The sequence below is a fragment of the Gopherus flavomarginatus genome, chromosome 14 (assembly GCF_025201925.1).
Source record: "Gopherus flavomarginatus isolate rGopFla2 chromosome 14, rGopFla2.mat.asm, whole genome shotgun sequence".
NCBI lineage: Eukaryota > Metazoa > Chordata > Testudines > Testudinidae > Gopherus > Gopherus flavomarginatus.
Window position 1 is genome coordinate 31,762,441 of NC_066630.1, and position 16,395 is coordinate 31,778,835.

At 44.9% G+C, this 16,395-nt stretch overlaps 1 protein-coding gene across 1 annotated transcript in view; it reads left to right on the forward strand.

Moving 5' to 3' along the window:
* IRX5 (iroquois homeobox 5) overlaps positions 1-16,395 on the forward strand; it is a 38,920-nt gene that overhangs the window by 8,153 nt on the left and 14,372 nt on the right. The window contains exon 4 of the mRNA XM_050922550.1: positions 16,174-16,334. Coding sequence (XP_050778507.1) covers positions 16,174-16,334 — 161 coding nt within the window. The remainder of the gene's footprint in view (positions 1-16,173; positions 16,335-16,395) is intronic.

Genomic DNA, 16,395 nt, shown 5'->3' on the forward strand with positions numbered 1-16,395 from the left:
AACACGGAGCACTCTTCAGTAACACACTGCTGGCCAGGTAAAAAGCACGTCAAACAGCAACTCGGAGATGCTGCCAACTCCCTGGTAAAGTTAAAAAGATTCGCTCTTTTTGTTTCAAATTAATTCCCATTAGAACCAGATTTCTCCATTCTCATCCCTCCCGCTCTCGGTGGCGTCGGTTACTTCGTCTGCGGCTCAAGGCCAGGGGGGAGAAGGTTAAACTGGGCGAGATCTCCCGCAGGAGCAACTTAAGTTCGCCCAACTTTGCCAGAAGTTGGGCTGGGCCCGGTCCGCGTTCCCCTGGCCCCACGGAGCGCCCTGCTGGGCCTGCGGGAATCCAGAACCACGCTGGAGCCCAAGGTCGGGGTGCGCACGTGCGGGGCCGGGCAAGGAAAGACGTCACTCCGCTGTCTGCGGAAGGAGACAGAGCCGCTCGGAGCCCCATCCTGCTCTCCCCGCGATCCATGGCCACACTCCCATCAGCTCCAACGGGAGCCGGATCCAGTCCGCTGGCTCGTGCAACTCCCCCATGGTAGGTAGGGGCCCCGCTGCCCCCCGGGACAGGCACACAGGTCGCGTGTAAGGACAGGGCACTCGCACACGGGCGGGCATCCACTCAGGGAGTGAGTGGGTAAAGCCATCCCAGAGACTGGGACACTACTTGGGCCACTACTAGTGCCCTGACTTCCCCAGTCCTCAGCTGCAGGACGCTAGGAACTGAATTAGCCGAGACCTTAGGCAGAATAAAAACGAATGCACTGATGGGCAGGTGAACCCAGGAAGGTTACAGGTGTTAAAGGCGGTTGGTAAAGTAGCGTCGCTGTGGCTCCTTTCTGCTTTGGGGGGTGCAGGGGGAGAAACTCCCCTTGAAATGCAGAGCGGCCATTAGGACTACCCGGGATGCTGGAGCTGCCTAGTTCAAGGCCCTATCCAGGGGGAACAGAAAGTTCGCTTTGATTTTTAAACGTGTGTGTGTGTGTGTGTGTGTCTCAGACAGCCCTAGGCTCCAATGAGAGGGGCTTTCCCATCTGGTAGCTGGCCTCTGCAAGGGGGAGGGGTGTGTCTGCCCCTCACCCTAAAGCATATTTGCAAATGAACACGGCGTCCAAAGCAGATGAGCTGCTCACCTGTTCGGGCTTAGCGAGCCACCCCCCGCCTGTCGAAAGCAAAGCACCTCCTTGGGTGAGATCCCATCCTCCAGAGCACGCTGGAGTTCGCGTTCACTGAACACAATATCGGAACCATAATCAGGAAGCGGCTGGGCACGGCCACGAAAGGCCTGGTCAATAACACTAAGCCATAATGGGACCTCAGTCGCCATATTTTTCCTACAGCAAATACTTGTTATGTCCATTAGGAAACTTAACAACAAAACCCGGGGATGGAGGATGCATCTATTCTTGCTGAGAGGACCTGGATGGAGAAGATCCAAGGCTACCGCACCCAAGTCAGTTGAGATTGAAGTGTTCCTTTTCCCTCCCCTAAATAAAGTTCAGCTTTTCAGTGAGAGTCACTGACTGACTCTGATTGTCCCTCAGCCTGCTGGTTCCTCCCACGTTTGAAATAGAAAACAAACCCTAATTTTGATCCGCAGCACACTGTACTGCGTTTACATACACCCAACTGCTTTTCAATTGTCTATATTAACCGTCTAGAATGTCCTTGCCATCTAGCATACTCGGAGAGCGAGTACAGTAACAGCATCCAGCTTTCTGGGGAAGGCATGTTTTGATATAATTGGCTTAACAGTTTTTTTTTTTTACCCCTTCCCTTCCTCTAGTAAGATGATCTAAACAGACTATTTTCTAGTCATGCCTAGGAACGACTTCCAAGTTCTTCCAGAGCACGGAAATGCGCTTGGTCAGTAGGTTTAAAAGGCAATTGCAAATAAATTTAGCCTTCGTTTCGGAAGCAAAGGAATCATTGTTTAAAACTGACTCCCCGCCTCTCCCCAAATCTCGCCAGTATGAATGTTAAAAAAAAAAAAAAACCCAAACCCGACAACCCACAAACCCCATAAGAATCGGCTTGATAGAAGATAGGCTGCAAAAAAAAGTTTACATAGGTCAAAAAGGTAGAGTAGCTCAAACGAGACACTGTAAATGGCAGCCAGACACCCAATCCCACAACTCAATCAGCTGATTGCGGATAGCTTGGCTATTTAATTATACAGCTCGGTTCTGTTGACAAACAGAGCGCTGTGCTGTTAATTATTGTTATTACGCAGATGTAGAAGTCAGGTTTCTTACGTCCGGCTTTGCATTAACAAACCACTAGAGAAACATACTCAAGCCAGCCTGGTCTCTAGCGCGGAATCGAATTCAGCACAGAAAGTGTAAAGAGACCTCCCCCCTCCCCTTTCCCCTTTTTATATGACTTGCTTAGATTATTAGTAAGGACATCTGTGGCTGGCAGTGGAACAAGTGTTACCAAAAACAGAACCGGCTGTTTTTCCAAATGAGCAATATGTTAATGCCTCATCCCCCCCTCTGGTTTCTTTAAAACCTGGCACAAATACATCAATAGCGGAGAATAAGGAGCCTTTGCAGAGAACAAGTGGCAGTTTTGAATTTACCTTTTGTGTGTGCCTCAGATGCAATCTTGAGGCATTTTTCGCCCTCTCTCCCACAGAAAAAGAGCGCTAATCTGCCCTATCTTGGGACCCAAAAGAATTGGAGTGGAGTAGATATTCACTGAAATCACATAGGGGAATAAGGGTCTTGCTTTATTGAATCATCAAATCCCAGGAATGAAGCTTTTAATTAATTATGGGTGCTAAAAATTCAGGCCAGCTGTTTCTTTTTACTTGGCTCCGACAAAGACAAAGTCTATGCTGCGTCTTCTAAATCACATTCACTATAAATCATCCCCCCTCAATGATACTTCTAGCCACGAAATGAACCTGTAACTGACAGATGGGTTATTGTCCCCCTGCATTCCTCTACCCTGTACCTAGCCAAGGATTTTTAAAAATAATTTGTCCAAGCAAGTTCTTGACTATTAATAAGCCAGCAATGCCCTTTCTCCCCTCGTTCTTTTTTTAAATCTGCTTTACAAATATTTATGAATAAATCCTTGTCTGGGTGAAGTGAGAGAGGGCAATTACAGCCGACTGCTACTTTAAATAGATTGTGAGAGACACTTAACCATAAAAACAAACAAAAGTAACAAAAATAAACAACCTAGACCGGGGTTTTCCTAAATCTCAGAGTTCTGCTCGTGAGCAAAGGCTGCACAGGATTCTTGCAGCTGTTTGAGGGTTCATAAGAAAGCTGCTGCCCACTAACAAAATCCTTGCCTCAAACCAGACAGCTCCTATTAATAAGCGCTGCATTTTACTGTCTAATACACACTCTGCGTAATGTCTCCTTCCCCTGCTCACGCGTCTGGTTTTTGAGAGTGCCAGCTACCCTGTTGTTTAAAGGGATCCGTTCTGCAGACACGTGGGGCCCGATCCTGCAGAGGCTTACCCGGGGGAGGACTGCAGAATCGGTCTCGTGCAATACGCGACAGAGCGAAGATTGACCACGGTACGGATTTATTTCAGTGTAGCAGAACAGAACGAAACCCGCGCCCAGAGGTGCATTTTGAACGCGCTGCCAACCATTAATACCCAGGCTACTGTCACCCATCAGCAGGATTCGAGAAGAAAAAGCGCAGCACCAGACTCTAACCCCACCCCATACCCAACTCGTTCTGTTGAATCAGAGATAGAAATTCGATTCAGCTTTACAGACATCTATTTGCATCGATTCATTTAGTACTAACTAGGGTGACCAGATGTCCTGGTTTTATAAGGACAGTCCTGATTTTGGGTCTTTTTCCTATATAGCCTTCTATTACCCCCCCCCCCCGATTTTTCACACTTGCTCTCTGGTCACTGGGGATTTCCCATCTCGCTCGAATGTATTTGGTTCCAATAGTTTGATTACGTTATTCACGACTTTTACCCTATTTAAGTTACCTTATTCAATAGTTAATTACGGGACACTGCTCTATGCATTTGCTGGCAAAAACAGGCGCAACGTTTCTTTTCAAACCTACTATTGCTCCTCCCCGGGTTCTAGTGTATAAGGCACCGGGAATAGGTTCTGATCCTTTCGGACCCAGCATTCCCCATGCTCGCAGGGACAAGTGTTGAATGCTGGAGGAACGCAGGATCAGGCCCAGACGACCCCATCCTGGAGTGATGGAAGTCCTTGCCAGCTTCCAGGGGAGCAGGATTGGGACCAGAATTTCTAAAGCAGTGCTCGGTTCGAACCGCCTAGATTCCACTGGGGAGTTCGCAAGGGTCTCAAAACGCGCTACATCACTAACCAACCTATTGTTTGTTTGTTTTGAAGACGAAACTGGACTCGGGGACGTAAAAAGAGTTTCCAACCCATAACTACCAACAACCAGCGTTTTGAACTAATTTGTTAGCGATCCCGCTCTATCAGATGGTTTATCTCATTCTGATTTTAGATAATGTTTTAAAACATTCTGGAGACAATTAGCTTATTTTTGTAACGTGTATATACGTATTAGTTTGGCCTACAGGTATATCACCACCCCCAGAAAATACTCCAGGAAACAGCATCACTTGGCTGTAGCTAGTTTCTTTGAGGGTGGCGGATTTGTTTAATTGTCTTAATTGCCTCAGATGAAAGCAATTTGTATTATTTTTTAAGGTTAGTTTACAGAAACACGTAAAAGAGGCAGCCAAATGATTATTTAACTGAGTTTTCATTGCTTACGTTCAAAATGTACAACGTTTCTACAAACAGGCTGAGAGCCGAAGAACAAATTCTGCGCCTTTTGGTGGTACTAATTTAAGGAAGCTGTTCCTTCCTTTGTTGTCTGTTGGCTAACTCTTCTTCCGTACTCACGCACCCCCACCCTTTAAAAAAAAAAAAAGCAGGTTTGGTGTATTTCCAGTAGCAGAACCATGTGTAAGCGAGCAAGACAAGTACAGATCCAGACTTAATGTTCTGTGCGTTGACTCCATCGATTTAAAATAAATAAATGCCTTGTGTTTGGAAAGCCGTCGGTGTTTTTTGACTGACAGTAAACCTCATGCCAAGGAACTCTAGTGGTTTGATAGACTACTTGTAAAGGCTTCAGAAATCAGTTCGCCCCCAAATACCAGAAAATAAATGTCCTCACCACACTGTTACTCATCTGTTATAATTAGAACATGTTGGAACCTGCAAAGAGTGTTCTGAGAACAGGTCTGCTTGGTTGATGCAGGCTATTGTGGAACAATCCTCTCTCTTTTCTTCGTTTGTGTCGGTTTCTGTAGACTTATGAAAAAGATGTTTTGGTTAATGAGCATCTTTGCAGACACCATTTACTGACTTCACCTGTTCCACGGTATTACTTTTAAATCTCTTTTGCCTCCCACCTTCACTTCAGGGGATTCTAAAGTCACCCTTATTTAACATGAGCTGTGATATTTTGTCCAGAAACCTCTCAATGAAATTGACTTATTTGCTTAAAGCAAACCACAGAACTCCCCACACTCGTGCTTGATGGATACAACTTTAAATGTGCACTTATTTAATTGGATCAGGTCCCAAGATAAAAGATATAAACGGGCTCCCAGTTTGCCAAGTTATTTTCAGAGGCATGCAGTGATGTGTGGAAGGAAAGTTAATGGAGAGGAGAAGAGACACACTGTACTTAAAATACCTTGGGTCTAGACGAGTTGAGAGGACGCCTAGCCTTTACCACTTTTGAGCAGAGTAATTATTTGCCGCTTATTAGGACAAGTGGTGTTTGGAGAAGGGGAATCAGCAACACCCTTTGTTAAATTATTGGAACGTAGCACCTTGCACGTGGTCACTCACTTCCCTACAGCTGTAGCTGAGCGTTCTATTGATACTGCTAAACCCCGCCGTTTTTCTAATAGAGTAATTAGTCTACCTTAGCCTACGTGGGGAAGGGATTTGCTTCAACGGGCAATTAATACCCCCCTCAAAAATTGTTCCCCTTTAATGCTGTCTTTCCTTGTTTCTTCTCCGTGTTCTACAGCTTTATGCATGAGACATTAACAGACGGTTATTGATACAAACATAGTTTTGGTTGCTAACGGCCTTCCAAAACAAATTCTCCGGCTGAATGCCAATGCCTTCATGTTGGCTGGTGACAGCTGATTAGTGAAATGATTTACGGCCAAGTTGTGTGTGTGTGTGTGTTTTAAATAGGATGATACCGTCAAAGGCAGCAATTTGAAAAGATGATAAGACTGCGCACCCTCCAGGCTTTCCACTGGAAAGCCACCCAACAAATCTAAACCTACACTACAAATACCTGAAACATTCTAGGAATCAATTGGTCGCAGATTAAATACAGTCTCTATTACGACTTTCCCGGGTAATCTGTTACTCCTGACAACAGCAGCCTCTAGATTTATGCAGCCACCCCTCACCTGTCCACCTGGCTCACGCGGAATATATTTCACAGCGCTCCAGCAGGGCTACCTTCGTGATATTGCTACCGCTTCCCCAGAACAACGGGATGAGATTGAGCGCAGGCCCCACCACGCACAAGGTCATCTGACGTCATTGCAGTGGGAGCCTCAGCCCTCCTTTTTGTTTCAAGACTTTTTTAATGCTCATTAATTGATTAAAAAAGCCCCCTCCCTCGTCAGCTCCTCTTCATAAAGAAAGCTTTCGCTCTGCAATAAAGTAAAAGACTTTGATCCCAGATCATCCTCTTAGGCCTTTCCAGCTGAAATCAGCGCAGAAACTATGTGGAGTTATTGTTCGCACTTGCTGCACTTCTGATTCAGAAAGGGCTGATTTATTAGCTTGTCAAGGGAAGCATTGTTCAGGAAGGCAATCAAAAAGCACTTACCTAGCTAAACTAAAATTACTGCCTTTTCAGTGGCTAATTTGTATAACTCCCATGGAGGAACTTGGGAAGTGTTTGATGAGGCATAAAATGATGATTAATGAATTTATTGGCCTGCTGCTCATCAAACAGGAGTAGTATATCTTTCCTCTATTGGATGTGGGGGTCTCATGCTACATGTCTGTGTAAAGCAAGTCCAATATGATCTCCTTTTTAGCCCCCTTTTAACCCACATGACCTGAAGAATATCTCCATGTAACAGAGGCAACATCAGGGGACTGCGCAGACAAAGGGCCTGTTTGATAAAATGGTAAATGAGAAATGTGAGGAAAGTTGCTGGAGGGATGGATCTGCTCAGTTTTCGGCTTTTCAATCACTTTGACTACTGAAGTGGGAAGAATGTAGAAACTAGATAAGGTGTGAGAAGGGGGGGAGGGAGGGAGACAAACCAGTTTTAACTTTCATAAAGTTGGATCGAGCCAAGCAACTTTATTGCTGCTTGAATGAAAGAGCACAGGGAAAGGCGTGGAACTGCTAAGCACACGCACCGCACTTAGCTCAGCAACTTGGCCTTTGCAGCAAAACACACCCAGTTTGCATCCAATATTTAACATTAGATTAATGCTCTGGTTAGACTCGTCACCAGTGATTCGATCCCATTGACTGCGGTTCTTTTTCTTACGCTGAAATGGCTTGCCCTGAATGGGGCTAGTGCTTGAATGATTATTTTGGGGCACGTGAGCATGTTCTCCTTCCTAAGAGTTAGGAGGAGATATAAACACATGAAGTACCTATGTAAGTGCAAATCACCCGCGATTCCGTTTTCCTAAATGCCCATGGCTACACAAAGGAGGTTATACGAACAGGATGCCATACTTACTGCTGCGATCACAACGTATCAGTTAAAATACTATTTTCCCCAATAGCTCTTAAAGATTGAGCTTTCTTTGCGTGCTGAAGTTAAACATCTTGCCAAGTGTGAGAACACATTTACCCCTTACGTCTGCTTTTCACTAGTACCGAGGTTCTCAAAAGTAAGATAACATGGGGGCGTATCTGTTTTGCAGAATTACTGATGATTTTGCTAAAATAATATGGGACATTTTAGCCTCTGATGAAGTTCAGACAAGTTGGTAACGAGTATAAAAGGGCTTGGAGATCACAGCAGCCCCCCTTTTAGCCTTTCCTTCCCCCCCGCCACGCTCCAGCCCGAGCCCATGGACTGTGATGTGATCCTTGGACAGGATTCGGAAAGGAAAAGGCCCATCCCATACTCTCACCTATCTGTCCTGATGAGCGGCCCCATTCTTCTCCTTGCCTATGAGCACTTGATCATTATCTATTAGGTTCACTCCCTCTGGGGCACCTGGTACTGGTCACTGTCGGTAGACAGGATACTGGGCTGGATGGACCTTTGGTCTGACCCAGTATGGCACTTCTTATGTTCACCACTGCCTTGGGCTAGGCATCAGAGGATCCTCTTCTTCTAGCGGTCTCTCAGCTTCAGGATCAATCTAGTGGGAGGGAGCTTGCCTCTCAGCGTGCTATTGTCTAAAGCCATTGTACCGAATTTGTTGCCTGAACCCGAAGTCAGGGGGGAAAAACTCCTGTCGATGTCAATGGGCTTTGGGATCAGCCCCCTCCCAGCGAAGGGGATGCGCATTTGGGGGCTATTTGTCTGTACTTTAACAGCGCTGTAAATTCAACAGCAAATATTCGCAAAACTTTCCGGGCTCTCTATGTAAAAAACGTGCGCTGGTTTCCACCGAGCTGTTTTGAAATGGTTTCTGTAGCAGTACAAGAAGAAATCCCTGACAACTCTCCGTCTCTCTTCGGGGCAGCGTCCGCGGAAATAGAGCAAAAACGTCTGGAGCCTGCCTGTGACATAACGAACCAAGCACTCACCTGATGTTTAAAAGAGCAGAAAATATTTATTTTAACGCTGGCAAATTGGTTGCTTGTCTCGTTATCTGCGACATTTTTAGCTAAAATTATCCCCTGGGAAATAAATGTTTATAAACACGTTCAAATAACACCCCTGACACAAACCTCCCATCAGCACACAGCTCAACAAGTTTTATCTTCAAGTCCTTGACCTGTGACTGCTTTTACAAATGCTCTCTGTTCATTAGCAATTTCAGGTCACGTTCAGTACCTGTGTCACCAGCACATAGAGCAGCTGTAAAATATACATATTGAATACCAGCTGCAATACTATAGTGGCTTATTTTGGCCCATCCGCCAAAGCAACAAGATTTTACACGTAGCTATAGCTGCATAATTACGGCAATATTGTAGGTCTTTAGTGCAACACACCTAAAAGGCTGACTTATATGATTAAATATGTATTGCTAAAAGTTACCAAGCTGCATAGTGTGCATAGCATTAGACAATGACAGTTTTGGGGCGTAATTGCTTTAATGTGGGCAATTAAGACTAAGTGCATGCGATTTTAGTGTCTGCCCTACATTCCTCTGAATGATTACAATGATCAATACACATGATTTGTAAGTCGCTTCCTATTGATCGAATGGTAAAATGTTTGACCTTCCTTTGAGGAAGTAATTTGCTAAATTATGACACCACGTAAAGTCTTTCTTAGTTCAGAGGTGAGGGGTAATGGTGCACAGGGAAAAGGAAAAAAAAAAAACACTTTTCTTTTGCCTGCAAGTAGGACTAAATAATATTTCTGCCAATCCTCTCTCTGACTTCTCCTTTGTAGCAGAGAGCCCATTAATTTCGTCTTTGAAACCAACAGTGGAAAAATTACATTGAAAACTTTATTTTTCTTTACTTTTGAAAACTTTCTCAAATGAACTACATCCATTTACGCTTTCATGCCAAAGCACTGAGGATCCAAGCTTGATAGTTCTTGACCATGTGAAATGTAGGCTGTTTGAGTGGTAATGGGATAAAGTGTGCTAAGGCAGAGCTAGGAAAACAGAGCATTTTGCCATTGCTAAGAGCTGTAATTATTTATGTATGAAATATCAGTACTTCTCAGGTTCTTCACCACAGCTCATTTTGATTTGTATCATCAGTGCAGGATAGACGTTAGCAGATCACATTATCATGTAGTAAAAGATGTTCTTACAGAAACGTAAGAAAAGTACTATACAGAAAGGCTCCATGAAGCTCTACCACTGAGTGAATGGTTAATAGACAAAGGTAGATCAATTTTGATATGAGCTCTGTGAAGACTTTGATTTACAAAGCTGACTTTAGGGAGTGGAGCCAGTGTGTGACCGGAAAGAAGAAACACCCTCTGAGAAGCTACAGTACATTTGCAATGATTTATACCTTCAGAAAAGGGTTTTGGAACAAACTTGCATATTCCTACATGGTGAGATGCAAAGGGAAGACGAGGCCTCTAATATCATGTAGCTGGGCAGAAATTAAACCATGATAACTCACTACATTTCCAAAACAGAAGTCTTCCTTTAAAAAGTCAAAAACTTAAAATATGAAGTCTGTGCTGGGAAAACAAGCCTCATTTCCCAACTGGGAGACATTCAGAAAGACACTGTGAAAACTCTAACAAACCCCAAACACCTGGGAACCTGTCATATTCCTTTCGCATGGTTTTTTTTAATGCATGTAGTTTTCTTGAAAATCAGGGTGTGACTCTGCCCTTGGCTGTAGTTCACTTTCTATCCTAAATGACAGGTCTCCGGTCATATAACAATGAGAAAAACTGATTGACTTACGGATAGTTTAGTTGATCTATATGCATTCCATATCTTAGTAATGATGGCATTTATATGCTATCCTACATACAAAGTCATGAAACACATGTGTGACGTGTAAATGTGCCTTTCCAAGTTCCTTTGAGTGTGCACATCCTGGGGAATGCAGGACTCCAACAATTGCCAAACACATGAGCGGTGGTTCAGTAGGACCCATTGTAATCAGCCACGAGTTCGTGAAAGAACTTAAGAATGAAGTAGCTGAGTTGCTTACAAACATATTCACTCAAAATCTATCACTAAACCAAAGGATGGGAGGGTAGCAAGCACTGTACCTATTTTACTTACTCTCAGATACACCCCATCCCCCACCCCCTGGGAATAACAGACTAGTGAGCCGTACCAGGCTCATTCAAAGTAGAACTGTAAACATTTAGATGAGCATGACATGAAAATAACCAACAAGGGTTCTGTAAAGGAAAATCTCGGCTCTAGGAGCATGTCAATTCGGTAGTGGATAAAGGATAACAGTAAAGTGGTTGACAATTTCAAAATGTCTTTCACAAAGCCCCTCAAGAGAGATTATTAAACAAAAAACATTAAGGCCCAGATTCTCAAATGTTTTCTCAGATTCTTTCGACTGCTCTAATTTATGCCATCTGGCTGCAGTCCCCAAAGGACCATAAATTAGGTGGGGAATGCCAGAGTGCACTCTGCTTCAGTCCCAGTATAGATAGTCTATGTGTTTGGGGCCTGGAATGCTCCACTCCTATAGAAATAATAAACTACTATCAGGGTAGATGCAGCCGCTACTTTTAGTAGGTTTTGAAGTCAGCTGGTAGCATATAATAATGCCAACTACAAAGGCAGACACTGACAACCACTTCACAGTTGAAGCCATCATAGAATTTTAGCCCCTTGCCAGGATATATATTACAAGTTGTGCACAAGGGCAGCAGGTTTGTATAATTCTTAGTGGTGCCCAGAAAGGGTCTAAGTCCCCACCCCCATCTGCCTAAAACTCTGGGAGGGAGTTTGGGTTCAGGAGGGTGTGGGCTCTGGGCTGGGGCAAGGGGTTGGGGTGCAGTTGTGGGCTCTGGGCTGGGGCAGGGAGTTGGGGTGCAGGAAGGGGTTGGGTGCAGGAGAAAGTATGGGGGGGCGGGCTCTGGGAGGGAGTTTGGGTGTGAGGTGTGGGCTCTGGGCTGGGGCAGGGTGTTGGGGTGTGGGAGGGGGTGAGTGGTGTGGCGCTTACTTTGGGCAGCTCCCGAAAATGACCCACATGCCCCTCTGGGAGTGGATCCTAGGTGGGAAGGCCAGGTGTCTCTGTGTGCTGCTGCCTTCAGGTACTGCCCCCGCAGCTCCCATTTGCCGCAGTTCCAATGGCAGAGTCGGTGCTCGGGTCTGGAGCAGCGCGTGGAAACACCCCCCTCCGAGGGGCTGCAGGGATGGTGCTGGCTGCTGGGAGTGGTGCAGAGCGAGGGCAGACAGGAAGCAGCTTTAGCCCCACTGCGCTGCTGGTGGTGACAGTGGGGGCCCCCGAGCCCTTTTAAATCACGTGGGGGTGGCAGGCGGGGCCAGGAGATGCTCCGAGGGAGGTGCATGGGGGCGGCAGGTAGGGCCAGGGGAGAGACTTGGCCCCAAACATTGGTGGAGCTGGGCCCCTGTGCTCTGAATATTCCTGGAGCACAGGCACCACAGGCCCATACAACTCCCTGCCCGGGTTGTGCACATTACAGAAAGGGGATATAGTGGAAAAATAATTCTAATAGTTACCCATGAGTGCCAAATACTTAATGTTACTCATAGAACTGTTCAACATTTTTCCAGCTGAATGTTTTTCCATTAGAAAATACTGTTTTGTTGAGAAAAAAAAATCACAATTTTCTGTGAGAAGGTGTCAATGTTGATGAAGTTTAATTTAGAAAAATATTTTTAAAAGATAAGGTTGAAATATTGTGCCTTTATTTCATTGGAATTAAACATTTGGATTTGGAACAACTTTTCATTTACAAAATGATTTTACATTCTATTATAATAGATATGGAAAAAGTTGACATCTGAAAGAAACATTTGATTTTTATCAAAACAGAAGGTTTGTTTGACTTTTTGGAAACTAAACCTTCTTGGAGAGTTTCATTACACTGGAAATTTTTTGGTATTGTTCCGATCTGGAATGAAAACAAATGTTGGAATGTCCCACAGAACGCATATTTGAGGTTCTGACCAGCATCTGAAGAAGTGGCTTTTTTACCCACGAAAGCTTATGCCCTAATAAATCTGTTAGTCTTTAAGGTGCCACTGGACTCCTCGTTGTTTTTGTGGATACAGACTAATGCACCTACCCCTCTGATACTTGACCAGCTCTAGTTACTTGGTAAGGAAAAGGGGAAGCCACAGTTAGTGTCTACAGCAAATAGTCACCAGTTTACACCTTTGCAACATGTGTACTGATAAATCAGTGCAGTGATGCTGCCTGACAGACCAGAGCTCACCAAAGGAGTGGGTGGGGAAAAAGGAATGGAATTGCCCACTTGTCATGCTGTTAATTTCTTGGCCAGCCAATCGGTGGCAAGGGAAAGACCAATAAAAACAGCAGCCAAAAGATGGCGGATGATGACTAGATGGCAGAATGGGATTCCCTTGCTGCTCTATCTTGATACCTGTGCAATGGATCCCCTGTTATCTACTGTGGGGAAAGACTGGGCTGCAGGTACTGTTCCATTGTTTTTTACCTAAATAAAAGCTAACATGTCTCGAACATGGGTGCCCAAAATTAAGCACCTAAATCCATGTTTAGTCTGGATTATAGATTAGTGTGTTGATTTACAGAGGTGTGGCACATTCACAAAGCCCATTGAAGTGACTGAGAACCACAAGGGCTCAGAGCTTATGCAAGAAACTGCTGCTGAGCACAATGATGCTGCAGTTTTGCAATGTGGAACATAGCTGGATGTAATGGGACTTTGAAAGCCTGCACAATGTACATTAGCCAGAGTTGCTTGGCTGCCACAAGCACATCTTCCATATTCCATTTGGTGTCTTGGGCTTTTGAATTGTGATCATCAACTTCCACGACTGGCAGATCTAGCAGGGCTGGGTTTCTTTTTGTGCTGCTGGCTATTCAGTATTATTATGTGTTTCTCCAGGGCTGCTGCTTCTGACCGGTATTTTAAGTATGCACCAGAGATATCTAGGCCTAGATCTTCAAAGGTATTCAGGGCCCAGATCTTGGAGGTATTTAGGTGTCTATCTCCCATTGATTATTTTATAAATCTAAAGAAAAAAACTTACATCAGCAGAATCTATCAAGAAACAAGTACAAATATTTAGCTTGAACAGCATTTACTCTGTCTTAGCTATTACAAGGATTTTTTAAAATAATTATTGGTCAAAACATCTACCCGGTAAGTATCACACCTGTGAATTCAAGTGCTAAATAAAAATTGCAATAAAATAAGGTTATTATAAATTCATTACCTTGGGCCAGATTTGACGCCCTTGTTTACACAGAGTACTACTCCAAGAAAGCACCCGATCAGGTGCTTAACTTTAGGCATATGCCTAAACCCCGTTGAAGTCAACGGGACTTAAATGCATACTTCAACTGTTGCCCTGAATTGGGGGTGTTTTCCTGAATTAGGACCAAAATGAATAAGTATACAACAATCTAGTCCATAGCATCATAGACGTGATCATTTATTTAGGGTAGATCTAAGGGCCCTACTTTACCAACACTACTTGCGGAATCAAATGGCTGCTTATGGTCTACACACTATGGCTGGCACTGGTTGCATGACTGAGTGTCAAGTTAGGATGAGAACAAATAGGAGAAGGTGGCAACATGGGGATGGGAGAGATGGAAGGGAGAAAGAGGGAATTCTCATTTGCAGAAGCAGGAATAAAATAAATAAAAACCAAGCTGTGTGTGTATGTGGAAGGTTTTGCAAGTTCAAAATATAATTCCCATATTTCTTTGTTACTATTAATTTTGTTCTGCCAGCTTATTAACTACATCACTTTGATGAGTATTTTAAAAAACATAATGGCTATCATTCAGTTAGACTGCTTTGAAGTGTCTGAAAGTTAAATGACTGGTAGCATTTATTCATTTCATAATATGATACTAAAAGTTTTGATATGGGATTTAAAAAAAATAATATTTGAAGTTAAAAGAAGACATCTTGATTAAAGCCAGAACAAATTGTTTGGCTGAGAGTCAAACTCTGGTTCACATGCATTTCCAAGCTTGTAGGCTCACTTGTTAGCTTGCAAAAGCCCATATGCTTTCAATGGATGAGTCAAAATCCATGCCATGGATCTGCTGACAAAAGGATGAACAGATAACTGCTTCAAGTCTGGGAACCACTGGAATAGCTCAACTCATAAGGGAGTGATAGAACTTAGACGTTAGAAATGGGAGGAAAGGATGATCTTGTGGTTAAGGCATCAGACTGGGATTTGAAAGATCTAGGTCAAAGGTAGGCAAACTACAGTGGCTCGTGGAACTGTCCTGTCAGGTCCTTGAACTCCCATCCCCCCTCCTACTGTCCTCCCACCCCTGCAGTCACGCCACTGTGTGGGCAGTGCTCTGGACAGTGGGGTTGCGCTCTCCTGCCGAGCAGCGCAGCAGCATGTCTGGCTCCAGCCAGGCGGTGCGGCTGCCAGACATGGTGCTCTAAGCAGCATGGAAAGGGGTTCAGGGGGTTGGATAAGGGGCAAGGGGCCCTGGGGGCAGTCAAGGGACAGGGAGTAGGGGGCAGTTGGATGGGGCGGAGGTTCTGAGGAGCAGTTAGGGGATGAGGAACGGATTGGGGGTGTTGGATAAGCGTGGGAGTCTCAGGGTGTAGGGGTGTGGATGGGGTCAGGGGATGGGGAACGGGGGGGGAGGGTTGAATAGGTATGGGGTCCCGGTGGGCCTGTCAGGGAGCGGGGGTGTGGATAGGGGTTGGGGCAGTCAGGGGACTGGGAGGAGGGGGGTAAGATGGGGGTGGGTCCTGGGGGGAGGTTAGGGGTGGAAGGTCCCAGGAGGGGGCAGTTAAGGGACAAGGAGTGGGGGGGGGTTGGATGAGTTGGGGGTTCTGGGGGTGGCAGTCAGGGGGTGGGAAGTCCGAGGGGTTGGATGGGGCCAGGGGCCAGACTGTTTGGGGAGGCACTGCCTTCCCTACCCGGTGCTCCATACAGTTTTGCAACCCTTGGAGGTACTCAAAGGTCTTCCAGGGGGTACATCAACTCAACTAGATATTTGCCCAGTTTTACAATACGCTACATAAAAAGCACTAAAGAAGTCAGTGGAAACTAAAATTTCACACAGACAATGATTTGTTTATACTGCTCTATATACTGTACACTGAAATGTAAGTACAGTGTTTAAATTCCAATTGATTTATTTTACAATGATATGGTAAAAATGAGAAATAAGCTAATTTTCAGTACTAGTGTGCTGTGACACTTTTGTATTTTTATATCTGATTTTGTAAGCAAGTTGTTTTTAAGTGAGGTGAAACTTGGCGGTACGCAAGACAAATCGGACTCCTGAAAGGGGTACAGTAGTCTGGAAAGGATGAGAACCACTGGGTTAGAGCAACCACCTGGAAGCTGAGGACCATGGGTCCAGTCACCCTTCTCCAATCATGCTTTCATTATTTTTCCACAGGAGAACAGCTTCAACAGGAAAGACAGAGGGAAGCTCACATCAAAATATCCCATAGCCCAGTGGTTACAACACCCTTCCCTGCGGAGGGAGACCCCTGTTCAAATCCTTTCTTCCCCTCTGGAAGGGAGGGAAGAATTGAATCTGGATCACCCACATCTCAAGTGAGTGCTCCAACCACTGGAGTAAAAGTCACAATGTAGGTACCTCCTGCCTCAATTTTGA